Source organism: Diospyros lotus, chromosome 9 (genome assembly GCF_014633365.1).
Source record: "Diospyros lotus cultivar Yz01 chromosome 9, ASM1463336v1, whole genome shotgun sequence".
NCBI lineage: Eukaryota > Viridiplantae > Streptophyta > Magnoliopsida > Ericales > Ebenaceae > Diospyros > Diospyros lotus.
Window position 1 is genome coordinate 3,988,497 of NC_068346.1, and position 20,876 is coordinate 4,009,372.

The following is a 20,876-nucleotide window of genomic DNA, read 5'->3' on the forward strand; positions in this document are numbered from 1 at the left end:
GTAATGTTCAATGGCTGACACACTGGCTCCCATCCCACATCCAAGATTCAATAAAATTCCTTTTAATTATAGTAAATTAATTCCTAGGTGCTTCTATTTTAATTTTAAAAAAAGCCACAAAATAGGGTTCAGGAGTTTAGATTTCTCCTTCTCTAAGGTTTCTCTATGACTATTTCTACTTTTATCTTTTATGTTAGGTTGATCAACCAAGAGTTGTTGCAAAGCTTTTAGATCACCAGTACTACTATAAAGAAATAAATGTATAAATACATTTAAGAACAAAAAATACATTAACTTAAAAAAAATTATAGATTCAAAAAATATATTAACTTAAAAGAAAAATTATAAATAAAAATTATATACACCCATAAAAGTAACACCCGAACCCTGGGATTTGGGTGGAGCTGCACACACTCGAACCTTAGGGTTTAGGAGGGTTTGTCTTCTTCAGCGTGTTGCTGTCTTTTCTAGCTTGATGTGCCGCCGCATTTGTCGATTCGACGGCCGCTATAGTTGTGTGATGGGCGTTTGTCTTCTTCAACGTTTTACTTTTTTTTTTTTTATCAATTTTTTCGTTGTGATGGGTGGCCGCGTTTGTCGCAGTCAATGGAGGTCCATTTGAGTTGTTAGTAGCCACTGTCTTTTGCTCATTGTTATTGTCTTCTCCATGTGGATCTTGCCATGTACACCGATTTTGCCTTCTTTTGTTCTTTTCTTTGATTTTGCCCTCTTCTTGTTCTTTGATTTTGCCTTATGTGAAAAATCCGAACCCAACGGTTTGAGTGTTCTATGTGTAATCGAAAAGGTTGAATGTTTACCTCTTTGAAGTGCGTCTTTATCACAAAATGCCGATTAATGATTCAATTGGGTTGTTAGGGTTTAAGGAGAAAATGGTTGTGGGATGACTATGCGTGATAGTAATACGCAAGGTATTTTGGGAAAATAATAACCACGAAGAGTAATTGAGTATTGCGCGAAAAGTAATTATAAAAAATCATTATAGAGAGCAAAAAATACGATTGCATATAGAATTTCTCAAATGCTATTTGTAGTCATTGGGCTATACTTTGAGTTCCAAAAAGCAACTTAAATAACAACAATACTCTCAATCACTTTTTAAAATTGCAAAAGCCCATTCCCGGTTCTTCATCCCTCTCATCTCTTTCCCCTCACCTAGTTACCCCATGGCTTTTTGCTCGTTGACCGCTACTGAGGATGCAATGATTGTTGAATGCAAGAGGTAAGATGACAACAAATAGTTACCGGAGGCGGCCATAGGAAAAGGGAGAGAGGAGGTGACTATAGGTCGTTGAACGAGGAAAAGTAAATTTGTAGAGAAAAAATGGGTATTTCTATCATTATAATATGTGTGTAACCATTTTTACAGTGTTCTATGTACAAATAATATTTAAAAAGACTCACATGACAATAAGAATTGAAATAATGATAGAAGTCTCTCCTTGTTGAAAGAGTGTAAAGAGACTCTCTGTTATTATCTTATTTATTTAATATATTTTTTAATAAAAATACAATACATGACAAATTACGTATATCACTGCTCAGGAGCAAGTCAATTGAATTTGGGAGGTCACATTTTGATGTATTTATTATATATATCACGCAAATTTCAATTCATCTTTCTGATTTTGAGGGACCGATCCGATGGTGGTACAAATAACCCCACTGCGTATGCATAAAGGTAGCACCTGTTTTGGCAATTTAATACACTGAATCACATTATTCCTGCATCCCCCCCCCCCTCTCTTCTCTCTTCTCTCTTCTCTCTTCTATCTTCTATCTCTCTCGCAACGAAAGAACAGCACCAAACACGCTGCGATAGGAAGACCGATCCCACAACTCGCTGGCCAGATCTAGGGTTTCTCCATTTTGTTCTATCCACGGAGCCAACAATTCCATTTTTCTCTTTCTTTTCCACACGATTTCCTGCCAGATCTGGCAATATATGCGTTTTTCTGTCGATATGGCTTCCCGCGATGGTGCGTAGAGCCGGCCGGGTTCCGAGGCGTCCGTAGGGTTTGCTTTTGGGGTTGGGGTTGGTGATGGACAGAGAGGGCCACGAGAATGGTGATTACCATCAGTATTTTCATCGTCTTGATCCGGCGGGGGATCGATTGAGCCCCGTCCGAATGCCGCTATCGAAGCGCCCGATTTCCCCGCCGTTGTATTCGTCTTGCTCGCCCGGTGCGTCCAGTGCCGGCGTCGGTGCGGGCCTTAGTTACATCAAACATCGGGTCTCCAGGATGGATACGCTCGCCGGCGTCGCAATTAAGTACGGCGTTGAGGTACAGAAATAAAATCGGTCAATCTCGAATGCGTTATTGTTCTTTGGGAATGTGAAAAATATATTCTGTCCGGTTAATCCTATTTGTTTTCTGCATGGAATGTTCGGTTCTGGTCGCCGTTTATCGTTGTTTGTGCAAATTTTGTGATGGACTCTTTTATTCTAGACGACGTATCCATCTTGGAAACTTCGAATTGTAGCATGGCGCGTGGTTTCAGATTGGATCTTTTTCCTTCTTTTGCGCCGTCATTTTGCCGGGGAACTTCGTGTTTGCTACGATGTTAACTTATTATTTGAAGCGCATACAACCGAAGAGAATAAAACAAAATGGTTGAAATAAAGTGCAAAAATGAACCTGAACCTGATACAACTCCTAACATAATTCAGACTGGTCCGCCATGCTTTCCTTGTTGAGAAATGGCTGTATCTGAAGAGGACAATCATTCCGTTAAAACTGCCTTCAGCTGTGCCGGTCAGACTGACAAGAACTAAAAGTTTTCAGTTGGACAGAGTTTTTACTTTTTCACATGTTGTTTTGGATGATGCTTCAACTTTACCTTTCTATGACCTATTTATAGTATTGATGTTTATGTTTGACATCGTTTAATTATGTTGATTGCCTGGCTTTGTTGCTTCCATTTTTCTGATTCCTTTCTCTCATGATTATGTCTGACGTGTTCTTTTTGAATGGGGCATGTATTAGGTTGCCGATATTAAAAGGATGAATGGCCTAGTGACAGATCTCCAAATGTTTGCTCTCAAGACACTTCATATTCCACTGCCAGGGAGGCACCCTCCATCTCCCATTCTGTCTAATGATTTAGACAATCAAGGGTATTTGTATTTTCGTTTTATATTTTTTTATTCATTTTTGCCCAGTTTTTCATGTTTACTACAGTTCCAAACAGCTGTTGCATTTCCTTGAAAAGGTTCTTCATTTTTGTTTTGTTTTAGTGATGTATGACTAATAAATTAATCTTTAGTTAAATCAATACCAGCAAGAGCGTGCCTAGATGGCGGACTTTGTAGTACATGTAACGCTTAGGCTGCAAACAGTTTCACTTCTTAGGGTGTCAAAACCGAGAACGATTACCTGGATACATATAAAATATTAGACAAACAAGGATCTATGTTGTGGCAGCCAGATCTTCTGGGCTATTTGTAGCATACTATTCTTGTTTTTCTGCTGTGGGAGGTAAAGGTTTCATCAGATAAATGAAGTTTATAGTGTTTTTTGAAACATAGCAGTAGAATTACCTCGTCTGGGCAGCTGGACTATGATTCCCAATCTGCTTTGCTACTTCACACTTACCTAATTATCAACTTGATCATAATAATGATGATATGCTAAAACCTAAAGTTTGAAGACATGCCCTTTCTAACCTCTTGGTGCAAAATCTTGGGTGATTGTGCCCTTATGGCCAAGATAGAGTGGAGGAGGCTGGTAAATCAAACACTATTCCTTGACAGCTCATTGACAAACAAATAGTTATGACGACCTCCAATGTCCATCAACAATTGTTGAGTTCTTTTGGATGTCCATTTCATTTTGTATTTCGCGTTTTCACTGGTCAAATAAGTAAGTTGTATCATCTCTGTTATAGGGAAGCATTGTTCTTACTATCTTATTGCTGTTGAATGCTGTTAGATATTTGCTTATTCATTAATGGCACGTAGTATATGTTATGAAGATGTGATGCTGAAATCCTATTTTTATCTTTTTGATGCTTAGCCAGTTAGATTTTTCTTGTGTTGTAGATGATTTTTGTTCTCAGGGCTTGTTTGGTATTCCCATGCTTTTTAAGTACAATTGCTTGTTCTAAAAAAGTAGGTTAAGCCAGTTTAAAGCAAATCTAGGGTCTCCCTGCTTGCTTGTACAATTGCTTGTTCTTTAAAATGTTGGATCTTTATTGAAACTGCATTTTCTTAATGGTGTTCTTTTGATAAAACAAACGGAAAGTCCCTGTTTCTTGCCAAGTGCTGGCAGGTATTACAACTTTTTCTGCTTTATGAAATCATCAGTCTCTATGAAGTGTGATATAAACTTAATTACCATTCTGCAACTTCATGCACGTGCCCTCAGGCAGTCATTTTTAAAGAGGAGGAAAAAAAATTCAATGTGAATCTGAAAAGAGTAGGGGCGCTTTTATTTGAGTTTATTTTCTGAAGTAATGTTAATACTTTTAATAGATGCTATCTGATTGGGAATGAATCTTATCTTGTTCACTGTTTTTTACTTGCACGGGGGAACTTCATCATGAATTATGATGAATGTTATTGCAGATCTAGCAGCTCTGAGGTGACCCCATCACAGCGTAGGCACTCTGATCTTTTTGACTCGTTCCAGTCACTGAAACTGAAATCTTCTCCTCAGCAGAGAGTTTCCCCAGCCATGAGCACCCTACAAAATTACTATGGTACAAGGTCAAATGATCAGAGAACTGCATCTGAAGGCTTTGAAATGGCTGTCTACCGGAAAGGGGGTTCTCATTATTTAGAGGATGGACCATTTATGCAATCATCACCTCAGTCTAACCCGCCTTTGAGTCATCATAGAAAAAGTAAAAGTGTAACTAATGGTTTATGGTCGGAGAACAGCCAGCTGCTTAATGACATATTGGCAGTTACAGAAGCCAGAGAAGGCGATTCTGATAAATGGAATGAGAAGTTGATTAGAAGGCGGCAGAAATCTGAAGCAGACTTCAGTGCACGTGCCCCGGAAATGCTTCTGAAGGAGGATAACAGTAGCAGTGGTGGATTTTCGGCAATAACAGGAAAGGGCTTGGCTCTCAGACCCAAGGCAGCAAATCGAACTGCTTCAGGGGCTGATGGAGAAGCAAGTTTGTTAAACCCTATTCCCATAGGTTTAGGGGATTCCGTTGTTGCAGACGGCTTGGGTGGAGTGAGGAAATCCTCGAGTACACCAAGCTTGCAGGATCAGGAAAATGGTGCAGCATCTTCATCCATCTGGCCAACATCAAAATGGAGCCTGAAATCAGATCTGCAGGCACTGTCTACTGCAGCCATTACAAGACCCATCTTTGACGGCTTGCCGAAGCCAATCACAGGCCGGAAAAGCAAAGCCGCACTCGATTAGTAAAATTCCCTCTCTGTAGATGCAAATTTTCCGATTGATTTTTGTTTTAACTCTGTTGGGCCATCCGCCATTAAGAGAAGATAGGAAGGAACAGGGGAAAGGTGGCAAATAAAGCATTTGGGATGATATGACATTTTTTGTTGACTGAAGAACTTCATATATGTCTTCCATCTATTTGGGAGTTTACCATGCAAAAATGCTGGCAAGTTGAAGTTTGGTAGCTGCAGTTGAACACTACTAGATAGATTGGGTGGGTTGGGTTAATATTACACACACCATTTGTTTTTTTTTTTTTTTTGGCTACAGAAGAAGTTGTATGCATTTCAGAAAACGTACGTTGCAAGAAATTTAATGTATATTAGCTTGTAGATCTCATCAGTTGGACGGACTGCTGTCTGTTAAAGCATATATTGTTTATATACATACATACATACATATATTTATTTATTGCTCCTCATTCCCTTTGTTATTAAACTTGACTTTCACATCATCTATTCACTTGGTCAAGTAATCTTGGCTGGCACTCCCTCTTAATGCTTCGGGCATGAAGCCTATTACTAATTTATATAGTTTGCTTCATGTTACTCTGCTCATGCTGTTTACATAACATAATCTTAGAGCGGAGAGATGGAAAACCCCAATCCCAATGTTAAGTCTGGTGGTAAGGGGTAGTTATGACTTCTTATTAGACTAGGGCTTAAAACATTTCATTCTTCTGCAGCCAGTGTCTGCTTATTTAATGCGCGAGATTTGTTGACAAGTGTGTACTTGTGTGTTTGATGAGTTTACTACTTAAGCATGGTGGGTATAATAAATAGGGATATAGAAGAAGAGAGGGGAGCATAGAGAGGAGGGGGGGTGGGGATAGAGTGTTGTACTGGCTGGTAGGTAGGAGGGGAGTGGAAGACCTGAAGCCCTGAGGGCTTTAGAGCTTCGGCTTGTTAAAAAAAGTTTGATTTTGGGCAAAGCTGCCAAACTGGGTTGGCTATGTGTTTGGCAGAACGAGAAATGCATATGTATAAATATATATATTAATAACCCCTTGGAAGAAGGTCTGGGTAACCAACCCATAGTCAAATAATAGATGATGAGGTTGAATTTATGAACTCTATATCTCATCCTAGTTAATGTAAATTAAAACTCAAATTCTTGAGTCACTCCTTTTCTTAAAAATGAAGCTTAGCAAAAGCAATTACGGGTTGGGTTGTTGATGAATAAGAGAGAAAGAGAATCATAAAAGAACATAAAGAAATTCTTACCTATTATTCCATTGGAGGATGTATCAAAGCATTCCGTCTGGAAAATGCTGAATTCTCAAATTTAAATAAATAATTGCAAAACCCTATATATAATAATAAGATAATAATAACAAGATGGAGATGCGGGGTATCGATCCCCGTACCTCTCGCATGCTAAGCGAGCGCTCTACCATCTGAGCTACATCCCCTTTTGATTTTCAAGCATTGCATTTTAGCAATGAAAGTCAATCTGAACCACCTCACCTGACACCTTTTATCTGATTGGATTCGAGAAGCTTCAAACGTCCCGCGTAGCCGTTCAGAAAACACCGTTCGGATAAGACACGACACAACAGTCGGAAGCAGAAGCAGCAGCAGCAGCAGCAGCAGCAACCGTGCCAATGGTGACTCTGCAACTACTTGCCGCCGATTGCTCCAATCCAGTGCTCGTCCTCAAACCCTCCTCCTCCTCCTCCTCCTCTCTTCTTCTTCTTCTTCTTCCAGTAGAGCCTCCAAAACTCGCCTCCTTTTCCCCAGAGCCTCTCTCCCCCAAAGGCACCACCACCACTCTTCGTCTCTCAACCGCCGCCACTTTGTTTCCCAAACCGCCGCTCTCTCGCTCGCTCCCCTGGTTGGAGGCTCCCTTCTAGAGGCCAAATCGGAGGAGCCTCTTCTCTCCGAATGGGACAGGGTCTACCTCCCCATCGATCCCGGTGTTGTCCTTCTCGACATCGCTTTCGTTCCCGACGACCCCAATCACGGTACGAATCCCCCGATTCTTAGCTTTCCCTTTCCCCCAATTACCACGACTTTGTGTTTTATTGTACTTAAATTGGCTAGGGTTACCTGGGCTCCTATTATCTCCGAAGAGAAATAGGAAGTTGTGAGATAGTGAAAACGCATTTTCTGCTCGGCACCACTTCCGGTTTCAATGTCAGTGGTTTAGGTTCATTGAATTGCCACTTTTGGTTTGTTTTCTGAAAAATCCTCAAAAACACACCTCGCGTGGCTCAATTTCTCCTTTTCTTTGTCTAATACCTTTCTGGAAATTTGGAAAAACCGTCATATTGCTTAATTTACTTAAATAAACGATAACTTTTCAATTGTTCTAGTCCAATGTTGTTTGACGCAGTGGTGAAATTCAATAGCCCTATCATTTTGGATTCATTTTCTGACATGACTTGTGCACTTTTAAGGTTTGAAAGTTGCTTTTGTTACTCTAAAATGTTTCATTTTTTGATTTCATTACAATTGAGAACTTGTTGCCTTTGTAGGTTTTCTGCTGGGCACTAGGCAAACTATTTTAGAAACAAAGGATGGGGGCAACACTTGGGCCCCGCGGTCAATAGCCTCTGCTGAAGATGAAGATTTCAATTACAGGTTTAACTCCATCAGCTTTAAAGGGAAGGAGGGTTGGATTGTTGGAAAACCTGCGATTCTGTTGTACTCTTCTGATGCTGGAGAAAGCTGGGAGAGAATACCATTAAGTGCTGAACTTCCTGGCGATATGGTGACATTGACTTCTTAGAGCCCCTCCCATTGATTGTAGTTTTGGACTTCAGAGTATTAGAGAATTATATCTTATTCATGGTGTGCCTTTCCAAATGTAACTAGTAGGGGTCTAATGCTTGATAGGTCCTGGTTAGTATCTTGAACTACTTGTAAAATGGCTTTTGAGGGATTTGTAGGACTTCCATAAGCTAAAGGAGGAGTCTACAAATAACTTCATGGAATCATGCTTTTGTATTTGAGTGTGCAGCTTGATTGTGCGTGTGGTTAACAAATTAGTTTTTTGGGGCAGGCAACGTAAATATTTTTAAATCTTAGGTTAAATTATTAAACATAGCCAAAGGGTATCATGAATGATGGTGGTTATCCCTTCTTCAATTAAACAAAGCCATTGTAGAATTTTCTTTGGAAGTTTTGCACCAACTTATTTGATAAATATGTCATTTCACAATTGAAATTTATTTTCTCTGATATTTTACTTGTGAGATTTCATTCTGAAATTATGACATCATGATAGTTCATCATTTTATTGGGGCTTCCACATTTGTTTCAAGAATCCTTTATGTATGATGCCAATTAATCTTTTTTTAAGGGCGTGGGGTGGAGAGGGGTTGGAAGCATTTTATACAGTATGAGGCTGAATTTTCAATAATATTGGTACTAAGTATTAAGTCTTTTGACTAAAAATAGATATTGTGACAATCCTTCATTTCTTTCAGAATGAAAATATTGATTGTTCACTTTGTTTTATAAATTCTTTGTTAAGTTTCGCATTTGGTGTTCATGGCTATCTTGTACTCATATTGTTAAGCTTATTCACATGAGAAAATTCAATACTATTTATCTTCTTGTGGTAATAACCATCTGATGCATACGAAGTTTTGTGTTCGATCAAACTTGGCCTATGTAAAGCTAATTAGTGAAGATTGAGCTAATAAAATCCAAAAGTTAATAGCCCTGGAGTAAGAACCATGAGCTCCCACTAAAATCTATGTCTAGCTGAAAGATTGCCGTCCTACCCTTTGACTGCAAATCCTGAAGAAGCATAAACAAAGCTGTCCAGCAATAACTAAATAGGAACCAATTTGGCACTAAACTGCTTCACATAATTCCCTAGACATGATCCATGTAATGGTTTTCTTTTGCTTCTCTGATGAACATTTTCTAATTTCAGCCTGATCCAAATTGAAAAAAAAGAAAAGAAAAAAAAAGCCTTTACCTTACACTGGTTTGTTATTAACTGCCATTTTACTCTAAATCTGCAGGTATACATAAAAGCAACTGGAGAAAAGAGTTCAGAAATGGTAACAGACCAAGGGGCAATTTATGTTACATCAAACAGGGGCTACAACTGGAAAGCTGCTGTGCAGGAGACCGTTTCAGCTACTCTTAATAGGTGAGTTTCTGTGTGAAATTTATTGTTGAAAGTGTAATTCTGTTCATTGGGTGCTTTTCTTGCATTTGGAGAGAAGTTTTACCTTAAGACACTGTTACTAGTATCTCTATTTATGGTTTATATTTGATTATTGTGGTCTTTGTTCTCATCATGAACAACAATAACATCATATCAAAGCCTTAATCCCACTAGGTGGGGTTGGCCTACATGGATTGTAATTTGCCAATCATATCTGTTATGAGCGTATTGGTTATTGTTGTTCATATCATTGTCTAAATTCATTCCAATTATTTAAGGTTAGGTGTCCACATTTTATTGGTTATTTAAGCAGGTGTCCCTGAAAGAGGGACACACCCTGATCTCTGTAAGAAAGAAGCTAGTACCACCATGATTCTGGCAGGTACCTGTACCAGTTTGGATTGTCTGGTAACTTAACTGGAATGAAATAGAGAAGATTTGATCTTGAGTGGATCTTTACTGGTATGGTATGCTTTCATCTGTACGGAATGAAATCTACATCAATGCAAATAACGTCCAATTACCCTGTTGTTTTTGCAGAACAGTTTCCAGTGGTATTAGTGGTGCAAGTTACTACACGGGCACTTTTAACACTGTGAATCGCTCTCCAGAAGGAAATTATGTTGCTGTTTCAACCCGCGGTAACTTTTATCTAACTTGGGAGCCTGGGCAGGTCAGGTTCTTTTTCTATTGCTATGTAGTTTTTGGTTTTTATGTTCCATTGTGAGTAAAATGAATAAAGAAATATTTGTCTGCCTTTTGATGTATCAAATCTTGCCCGTTTATGGTTAACGTACATCAAATCTTGTAGTTCATTTACTGTGAACCTAATTGTAGAGCTTTTTTCTTAGTTTTCTTATATCCTTACTTTTTGTGTGCAAGGAGTTCTCTAGATTCTTTTTTTGCTTTATTGGATGATCTTTCTTTGCAAGTAGTTATTTGTTTACTTTGTAAAGGGTTTGCCCCATTTTGTGCTATTTGTAATAGAAGAAACGTGCAAGGATGGCAATTACCTGTGCTGGTAGGGAGAAATATAGCAGATAATAACTTGACTCAACAAGCAACAACTGCAAAAGCAATTAGCAACAACTGCAAACGCAATTAAGTATGTTAAATTATTAACTACTATCTCATCTAGAAGCTTGTGTTGTTAGATAGAGGGTTAACTTTTTCTCTTTATATTCTCATTCTTATTCTTAACAGATCCTAAAGAGACTTTGTTGGTTTATTTAGTTTTTTCTGGTACTGGTATCCTCTTGATGCCATTGATCAAATTATATTCAAAGTAATGTAAAAGAAAAAGAAAGAAACAAATTCAATTTTTGGAGTTGGGCAAAATTACTCTGTTTTATTGTTTTTGTTCTGAAGACTCAAAAGGGGTTTCTTACATGCGATTATTGTTTTCTTTGCTTTGTTTTCCTAACGTAACGTTTATGAGAATTTAACTAGAATCCAAATATACCTAATAATATCATTTTCTGGTCAATTGGTATAATGGACCAAAGTTCTAGGCAACTGTTCTGAACTTAGTGGTCTGCATTTAATTATGTCTATTCTCACCCTTAATTCTGTGTTCTTGCAGCCATTTTGGCAGCCACATAACAGGGGAGTTGCACGAAGAATTCAAAACATGGGATGGAGAGCTGATGGTGGTCTTTGGCTTCTTGTGCGGGGTGGGGGACTTTTTCTCAGCAAAGGTACAGGGGTAAGTGAACGTTAAGTTATGATCTAGTAAAAAGACATATAATTATGCACATTACATTCTGTTGGAGAATTATTTTTGTTGTGTGTGGACAAATACTCGGATCTGTTGAGGTTGAAAATGACTTCTTTGATGCTTTGAAACAGGAGTAATATTTGTGCAAAAAAACATGAAGGCTAGATTTCTGTTTCCTGTACATATTGCGGCTTTATAGAAAGAATAAATAGGATAAAGCCATGGATAAAGCTGATTGGGGATCTTAGTAGTTGACCCCACCTAGTGGGATTAAGGTTTGTTATTATTGTTGTTGTCGGATGTCTCGTGAAGGGACATAATTGGCGGCCTATCATGATTGAGGTTCCATTTGCTTATGCAGAGACCAGAGAGGTCTTCTAGACAGAATAGCTTCATTGCAATATCCAAGATTCCAAATGTATATTCATTATATAATTTTGTTTGCTAGCCTACGAGTAACTTTTCTTGTCTCTGCTTTCTGCACTTGCTTGGCATGTCCTATTCTGCTATAAAATTAGCACTTCTCATTTTATTGCCTTCTTAAATTCCATTTGCTTGTAGTTTACATGGCTCATCTGCCATTAGTGCTCTATTTCACATTTTTATCTTTCGTAACTTATTGTTCGACGGCAGATAACGGAGGATTTTGAAGAAATTCCTGTACAGAGTCGTGGTTTTGGCATTCTTGATGTTGGGTACCGTTCTAAGGTAACATTTTGAGTAATTGTTTTTGGTGTCAAACTTATTCCCGTCTTGTTCCTCATTGATTGGGACATGGCCTAGGTGAATTGCTTCAGCCTATGAACTAGACTAAGGTTAAACTCCTGAAGAGTAATGAAGGGTAAGTCTTAACAGCCTCAAAAGATGCCTCTAAGCCACAAATCACTTAAGCAAGCAGGCATGGACAAGCTAGCCTGTGGAGCACCCTTCTTTTTTATTTTTTTTTCTTTTAATTGTGCAGAAACTTTTATCTGATTGCATGTACATCCTGCAAGCTGCAACGTATCATGGGGTTCATACATGCTATATATAATATGGCTTATGATTAGGTCTTCAGTGGTACGTCCATAAAACCGTCTTTTGGCATGAAACAGTGAAGATTTTTATGGACTTTTGCAGATTGTAGAAAGAATGAATTTTCTGTTTTTATGGTATTTAAAAATTGCCGAAATTATAGAATATCAGCACAAGATATATTTATTACTTTGATCCTTGTGAAGTGGCCTACTTATATGTAAATCTACTAACATTTGTTTTACATAATGAATGTTAGTAGATTCATGCACTGAATGGTGTAGGCATTGAAGTTCCTCTACAGCATTTTTGCACAAGTACTTTGATAACACTAATCACCTAGAATGGTGGTTCAGCTACATCTTTGAGATATTTCACCTTGATGTAGCTTCTGTTTCGTCTGTACATGTACATTTTGTGCGATGAGATATCACTATATTTTTCATCTCCAAACATGCACAAGCCTACTGAGTTCTTCCTGGGTTAGGCTGAGTCCCTGCGTAGTGTAACAGCCTACTAGCAACTCTCCATCATGGTTGGCAAACTCAGGGTGGCTATTCAAATCCACCTTGTGAATGGACTTAAACGGCGTCATATTGTACTTTTCCAAACTGATGATGCGATTGTGCAGGATGAAGCTTGGGCTGCTGGAGGTAGTGGGATTCTTTTAAGAACCACAAATGGTGGCAAGACATGGACCCGTGACAAAGCAGCTGATAATATTGCAGCAAATCTCTATTCAGTAAAGTGAGCTTCATCCTTGGATAAACTCAATATGTGACCTGTATTTCTATGCAACAGTTCGAGCACCCACCTAAGGATAACTATGCTAAATGTACAAGTAATTAATTTTTCTGATCTCTGTGCTGCAGGTTTATCAATGAACAGAAGGGATTTGTTCTGGGAAATGACGGTGTCTTGCTTCGTTACCTTGGTTAAATTACATAAATGGCAAGCTGAAACAAGTTCAGGGGATCCTGCATTGAGGAACTAAAGAAAAACCAAAAGTTCAAAGGGCCATTAGTTGTGAAATTGTTCTGGTCATCAGATTGAGGATGAGATTTTTGAGGCAAAACAAATTCAACAGTTTCATCCTGAATGCTGAGGCAATGCTGTATGGTGGAGTTTAATACTATGAAGATAATTACTTTATAAGTGATTGGAGATTGTAATTGCATGTATGTAAATGTGCTGTTACAAACAATTGATTGCTTAATTTTATAATTTACCATTCTTTACTAGAGATGTTACTCTGAGGGTATTGCTTTATTTAAGCCTTGAATAATGAGATTCCTAAGGTTGTATGAAGTTGTTATCCATGTCCCTAACATGTAAAGTTCAGTATCGCTTTGATCCACTCCAGGCATATCAACAGACCCTACTGGGGCTCTCATCTTAGAAGACTTAATATTTTTTCTTAGAATTCTCATTTTTATCACAACAGAAAGCATAAAACTGAGTAAAATATGAAACTCTAAAAAATTTCTCTACTGGGTGAGGCCGTTACATCTCATAAATATCCACTGTACAAGATTACACACTAAAGACTGTTCTGTACAAAAAATAAAATAAAAAATCTTATGTTATCCATTATACATGAGCCCCCCCAAATAAAAATAAGGCACCCTCTCTTCAATGGTAAAGAGAGCATTTATAATATTTTGGTTCGGTCCACTAATCTTTTCACCCAATCACACTAACAATCGGATGTATATACACTTGGGCATAAAAAAGGATCATGAAGCAAACCTGAATTAGCTGATAGATGTGAAGAAGCCGAACCAATCAAGGCCGAAATATTCTGAGAGTTTTTGAGACTTGTAGACGACAGAATGGACACCTGGAAACAGCAGATGAACACCTCCGACAGAGTACATGACCGCATGGAACCATGGTGTTATCGACTTCATTGCTCAAGCAGACCCGGCACAGCCATGCTGCTTTAGCTGTCTCTGCTTCTCTAGCGGCCGCGTCAGATTTCTCCTGCAAATTCATATATCAAAATAAATGTGTCTGCACGCTCAATAAGTAATCACGGTAGTGTACTCATCAGAGCCGATACGATCTAATATTTTCCTTCTTAAAAGCTCCAAATATAAAAACAATAATGCACTTCCAAAATTCGGACCATGTTGGCCTGAGGATATATCTAACCCAGAGAAACACAATTCAGAAATAACCAAAAGCATGTTAAACTTCTAATAATAATAATAATAATAATAAAAAGCATCTTAAAAGCTGTCAGTCACATTAACTTTCGGAAAGTGAGCTACTTCGACTAAGAAAAATGAGGAGATATTTCCTCCTCAAATTAATAAATAAAATATTATTAGGCCTTTTTTTTAAAAAGAAATTAAGTTCACCATCTATTCCTGCAAAAGTCGTGAGTAGCCATAAAAGAATTTTGGGATAAGCCCCCACACAAGGACGTCAAAATAATATGAAGGGTTCACAGGCAGAGTGCAGTATTCCTAGAGTCGAAGCACAAGCTATAACACGAACATAACCTGGCCATTTTAACATAATCACAGCTCAACATTCTGGTGCTACAATTGTGGGATTTGAATGAAGTGATTATTTTTCCTTAACATTACAAGTTGATTAATTTCTATTTTGATTTTGGTGGTGGTGTGATAACAGATTCAATAATCAAGCAACAGAAAACAAAGACGAAACACAGACCTGCTCAAGCAACAATGCTGCCTGGGACACCTTCAGTTGTTCTTGAAGGGATAATGTCGTTTGCAATAGAGACTGCTTCTCCACATCCATATTTATCCCAGCAGCAGAAAGCATTTCATGAACTGCTTGCACCAGCTCTGCAGCTGAAACTTGGCCATACTGGTGCTCCGTATTTGACTGTCAATGCCCACATAGACAACCATACTAGGTTTAATGCATGATGAAATATAGCACACAAGAGATACTAAGTATAACTACTAAACCCTACTTTAGCACATGACCAGCATAAGTCTACTAATAATTTCCTTGTTACACTAAAATCAGCTACTTGTACCAGATTCTCTAGAACCGTTTCCAGACAACAGTAAAAACCAGACAACAGAAAAAGATACAATGGGAATGACAGATAAATCTTAAATTCAAATAACTAGTTGCTGGCCATGTGGAAACCAATCCAATGAAATTGAGACCAGAAGTATGGGTAACTTCTACAACACTACAGTACTCTTTGTGCACCATGTTTCAATAGAAACATTCTGCTCTAATGATTAAATAATTTGCAAGAGAGTCATCTGGAGCCATCTTGGTTTTTCATAACATTGTTTAGGCATATATTTATGGTTTAAATTTACAAGATGACTGACTGAATTCCAGTTAGGTCCAGCATATGCAGAATACAAAAGTTACATGGGTATGACTAATAAAAAGAATTAAAAAAAGTAGGGTTCAAAATGTATCAAAGGGTATGAAACAGAAAAGGCAAAAAGATAAAGATAGCAAGATAACACAATTGAAAAAGACTACCGTATGACTAACAAAAATAATTAATAAAAATAAATCCAAAGGTGTATCAAAGAGTATGAAACAGAGAAGACAAGAACAAAAAGATAGGAAGATAACCTCCAAACCAGAATTTAACATTATCAATAAAATGGAGACGAACACTTAACAGGATAGTTACAGATAACTCTGTTGCTAAAAAAAAAAAAAAAAAACCAATTTTGCTCATTTTTCTGTTGCTTTTATCTATTACAAAAGAAAAACTCCATTAGAGCATTCTGAAAATACAAGGGAAATAGAAAATGACGTTTATGTAAATATTTATACAAGCTTTAAATTAAATAATTATTTTTTGAGCTCTACATAGCTTTTCACATATAAAACATACAAGCAAAAAATTCATAACAATTCAAACCCTATTAAATTTGCGCCTAATAAATTAATAATATGAACTACCTGTATATCTAAAATATGCATAAGATTCCAACCATAAAAAAATTACAATACAAATTATAAACAAATGTTTCCAATACGTGGGAGGTCCTTGGTGAAACATGGTTATTATTATCATTTTCATAATAGTCATAGGAATAGAGTTCAGTGAAGGGAAATGAATACCAAAAACTTACTAATTTTTTTTACTTAGTTATTTGAGAATAAGGTTCACAAAAACTACATTGCTATAACAATAATAACAATCATAAACCTTAATCCTACTAGATAGGATCAGCTACACGAATTCTAGACCCCTAGCCATTTCTATCCATGGCCACATCCTTTATAGGACAATATATTCTATATGCTTGTTTATGAGTTTTCTTCCAAGCTTTATTCGGTCTTCATTTTCCTCTTTTGATGCTAACTCTATTTCATCCACTCACCTCACAATAGTGTCTATTGATCTTTTTTTGATATGTCCAAACCACCATTCTGTCATGTCCCCAAGGGTATAGAAGTAATAGGTAATATATGTATTTCTTTTGTTTGTACTTGTTAGTTTGGATTGAACCGGTTGTACTTAGAAGTAACTGTCATGTCCCCAAGGGTATAGAAGTAATAGATAATATACGTATTTCTTTTATTTGTACTTGCTATTAGTTTGGATTGAACCGGTTGTACTTAGAAGTAACCAGCAGTTGTACCTAATTTGAATATTTGACAGCCGCCAAATCATTGCTATCTGGATCAATATATAAGACTGATCCAGCATAATTCAAGGGCATGAAGATGAAGGAATACATTTGAAATATTTCTGATTTCCCTCCTCCAAATTCTCTCTATCTCTCTTGATCTTTTTCTCCCTCACTTTCTATTCTTCTGATTCTCCCTACATTTTTGCTAAATCCCCCCCCCACCCCAATTCTCGCCAATTGGTGAGAGAACCCTGTCAAATCTCCGGGATATGACACATTTTAATCTTATCTTATTTTGTCTTTTCTTGTATATCTTACTTAATTGTCCAATATTTTGAGCTTTATAGCCATCAGATAGAACTTCTCTTTTAGCTTTAAAGGGATTTTAAGATCACATAAAATATTGGGCACACTTCTCCACTTTAACTATCATGCCAAATTCTATCAGCTACATCTTTCAAAATCTCCCCTTCTTCCTGAACATTAAACTAAGATACTAAAATTGATCTTTTCTTGAGATAACTTTATTGCATGTTTCACGACATCATCTGCATTTCTGTTTTGACTTGAATTTACATTTCACATGTTCAGTTTTCAACCTACTTTTTCAATTCTAACTTGGGTTCTCCACAAGTCAAGTTCATTATTAATGCATTACTTTGTCTCATCCACAAAGACAATATTGTCTGCAAATAGCATACCCAAAGGCACTTCCTGGATGTCCTTTGCGAGTTCATCCATTAGAAAAGCAAAAATGTAGATCTTTTGATGTAATCTATTGTAATTGAACAAAGTCTCAATATCACTTCCACAAGTCCCAACACACATTTCTGCTTGGTGCTGCATATCCTTAAATCTGTATGTAAGCGACCCAAACGACTTTCTTCTCCCGCACCTTCCACAAGACTTCTGTGAGGACTCTGTCATAAACAAAGAAAGTCTGTAAATACCATATGCGAATCTTTTAGTTAATACCTGGACCTTTCTATTAGACATCTCCATTGTTGACCTACTGGGCAAAAAACCAAATCGGTTTTTAGATACCTTGGTTTCCCTAATGTGGCATTTAGTTTGCTTCTCTATAATTTTCACAACTTTGAACATCTCATTCATCCCTATAATTAGGCACTAAAGTGCTATTCCTCCACTCATCTAGCATCCTTTTTGATTTACGGATCACATTAAATAATTTCATTGATAAAAAAATGTCCTCTTCTCCATGAATTTCCAAGCTTCTATCACGATATTATTTGGTCCAACTACTTTAGCATTCTTCACCCTTTTTGGACAAATATCTATAGAATATGTAATTCCAATTTTATTCAGAATTACTAACATGCCCAACACTTGTTTTTCCACCTTCATTAAATAATTTCAAGAAATACTCTTTCCATCTGTCACTTATCACCCCTCATTTGTTAACACCTCTATTTTTTGTCTTTTTTGCATTTCACTATGGCCCAAATCCTTTTTTTTTTTTTTGGTTCTCTTGCTTTAGATAATCTCTCTCTCTCTCTCTCTCTATACACACACACCCATCTTATCTGGAATTTTATTTTTCTTGTACCTCTTCATCCCACCACCAAAAATCTTCTTTGATTTGGAACTTTTCCTTTTGAGTTTTGACTCTCCTATACTTGTTTCTACTGCATTTCAAATAGCAACAACCATCTCAATCCACATTGATAACCTCTCCTTCAATAGTCCAATCTCTTCTGGCGCACTTTTTCTTGAAAATATCTTTTTTTAACCTTTAAATCCCACTATTTGACTCTTGGGCTTTCCTTCCTATCATCCTTCCTGCTTCATTTCATTAAAACAAAAAATGATTAATAAGAAAGAGAATCACGAGTCCCAATTTTCCTTCCACTTTATCTCTCCCCTCTATTTTAAATTTCCAAACTCTCTGAATAGTGTATTTATTTTGTGTATATATAATAAGACCTTTTTTGTTCTCAAACATATTTTCATAATGAAATAGACAAATAAAGATAACCATTCTATAGAATTTTTTTGTCTTGGAAGGTTTCTTAAGGTTCTATTGAGTTTTAGAATATTTCCGTGGAAATATTGGAATTCTGATTTCTCAGTGTTCCGTGTCATTTTATCAACATTTCGGCTGTTTTAATGGATTTTTGTTCCTTGATTAACATCTAAATCTGTTCCCAGGCTGGAGAGAGAGAAAGAGAGAGAGAGGCTTTCTCTAAGATGCCCCACCAATATCCTACTTTTAGAAGCTCAACTTTCTAAAGCAGCAATGTTAGCTAAACTTGTTGGACAATGAAAATAACGTTGAACTTTCCTTCAAGCAATGCTACAGTTCATGGTAATGGGAAGCATTTTACAGACCAAGGAACTTAGCAGAAAGTTCCTACTTAATGAGAAATTGGACCGACAAATATGCATGATATTTAACAACAAAACTGCAGGTAGTAATTTTGCATAGAGAAGCTATATCACCTGAACATCTTTTGATTTACTTCTTCCAGAACCTTCTGGCTTCTCAGCCAGCATCCTGCTTTCTGAAACAGTGTGGTTGTCTTCCAGCATTGTTGATGAGGAAGTATCATTGCCAATTGATACACCTTTGAATGAGAAAACTTGTGAAGAAAGAAGAGGTTCAATCACTCCTGGGGCAATTTCCACCTTGAATCTGTAAAGTGCTTGCCCAGCTGATGGTCTCGCATCCTCCACAACTGTACCATATTTCAGTTTCTCTCCATTTTGAGACCGCCAAGCAACAACTTCCCCTGAATAAAATGGTCTCAATGGATGAAGTTGTACTTGAATAGCGTCTTGCGGCAGTATTACCTTTCCAAGGAACTCATTTTTTCGACCTGTGCCCTCAGCTACACCCTTTTCAGAATGAAGTCTCAAGAAGTTAACAATAGCAGTCTCAAAGCCTTCAGGACATATAAACAGAGATCCAATAGGTAGTGGAACTGGTGACCCTAAAACCTGGCTTACAACAATTGCAAGAACATCTAGAACGGATATATAACTTGGTGGTTCAGCAAGCAACATACAGGTATTCAGACGGTCAACAAAGTAAAGTCTTCGATGTTGGGATCCATCATCCCACTCTGGACAGATCAATTCCTTTGCTACACGGGTAATGTCTAAAGACTTGGGAAAAAGCATAAAACGCGTGTGAAGGCGCTGAACAAACTGCAATTTCTCTGAAACAAACATGAGTGAGGTCTGCATCTTGTCCAAATCTAGACCATCAAAGTCTGCAATTTCACTGTTCATACTGTTGACAACATCCCATACTGCAGCCTGAAACGACTTGCTCAACAACCTTTTTCTGATGGACGTAAGCAGAACTGAGCCGATCTGCTCCAAAGTCTCTAGCTTCTGCCCATGATCTAATTCCTGAAGAGTAGATACATATTTATATCATACAATAAAACACACAGATAAAAGATAAAATAGCAGAAATAGCATCAGGTAATGTACACACCTCTACAACCACATCAGATAGCTTCTTGATCCCCAGAATTTTACATATTCTCTCAGGAAGGTCTGGGTTAACTAACCTTAGCCTAGAAGTGTCAATATATTTGATATAATGGGACCCATAAGAATCAACATATACACACAATTTTGCATAAACAAGTCTACACCCATCATCTGGGACAATTGCTTCTGATACCCAATTGGACCTATCTGATACCTCAATGGTTTTATCACAGACAAAATGAAGAATTTCCATCACAGCACGGAGTTCATTTGGATTTAGACGCTGATACCCACAAGCTCTCTGAAGATCTGAGAGAAGATCCTTTGCACAAGCAACAGATAGCATGTCTTGAAGCCCAATCTCTTTAAGAATCTTAACAAAAGGGAGATACTGACTGGGGAGTTCAAATGCAAATGGGGAGAGGTTTATTGTCAGACGTGCAAAAAGAGAGCTTGCTGTAACCAGGCGTGTCCCATTTGCAGCAGGCATGAATGCAACTCTCTGCAACTCTTTTATATCTGGCAGGA

The 20,876-nt window shown here is 37.4% G+C and overlaps 3 protein-coding genes and 1 non-coding gene across 4 annotated transcripts in view; 2 read left to right on the top strand and 2 right to left on the bottom strand.

The window, feature by feature from the left end:
• The first annotated feature begins 1,737 nt into the window (after nucleotides 1-1,737).
• Nucleotides 1,738-5,854, top strand: LOC127810468 (uncharacterized). The gene is made up of 3 exons (XM_052349979.1): nucleotides 1,738-2,303; nucleotides 3,006-3,136; nucleotides 4,586-5,854. The coding sequence occupies exons 1-3, from the start codon at nucleotides 2,061-2,063 to the stop codon at nucleotides 5,397-5,399; spliced, it is 1,188 nt and encodes a 395-aa protein (XP_052205939.1). The 5' UTR covers nucleotides 1,738-2,060; the 3' UTR covers nucleotides 5,400-5,854.
• Nucleotides 5,855-6,773: 919 nt separating this feature from the next.
• TRNAA-AGC (transfer RNA alanine (anticodon AGC)) lies at nucleotides 6,774-6,846 on the bottom strand. Its single transcript has one exon. It is a non-coding gene; the product is annotated as a tRNA-Ala (tRNA).
• A 59-nt stretch (nucleotides 6,847-6,905) lies between these two features.
• LOC127810031 (photosystem II stability/assembly factor HCF136, chloroplastic) lies at nucleotides 6,906-13,534 on the top strand (the record flags this gene model as incomplete). The annotated part of the gene is made up of 8 exons (XM_052349248.1): nucleotides 6,906-7,398; nucleotides 7,912-8,147; nucleotides 9,412-9,542; nucleotides 10,101-10,233; nucleotides 11,143-11,265; nucleotides 11,911-11,985; nucleotides 12,923-13,038; nucleotides 13,164-13,534. Coding segments are annotated over 8 exons (1,374 nt in total), but the record flags the coding sequence as incomplete, so codon positions are not given.
• Nucleotides 13,535-13,744: 210 nt separating this feature from the next.
• LOC127809789 (uncharacterized) overlaps nucleotides 13,745-20,876 on the bottom strand; it is a 58,025-nt gene continuing 50,893 nt past the window's right edge. The window contains 4 exon segments of the mRNA XM_052348886.1: nucleotides 13,745-14,274; nucleotides 14,974-15,150; nucleotides 19,347-20,261; nucleotides 20,350-20,867. Coding sequence (XP_052204846.1) covers nucleotides 14,077-14,274; nucleotides 14,974-15,150; nucleotides 19,347-20,261; nucleotides 20,350-20,867 — 1,808 coding nt within the window. The 3' untranslated portion in view covers nucleotides 13,745-14,076.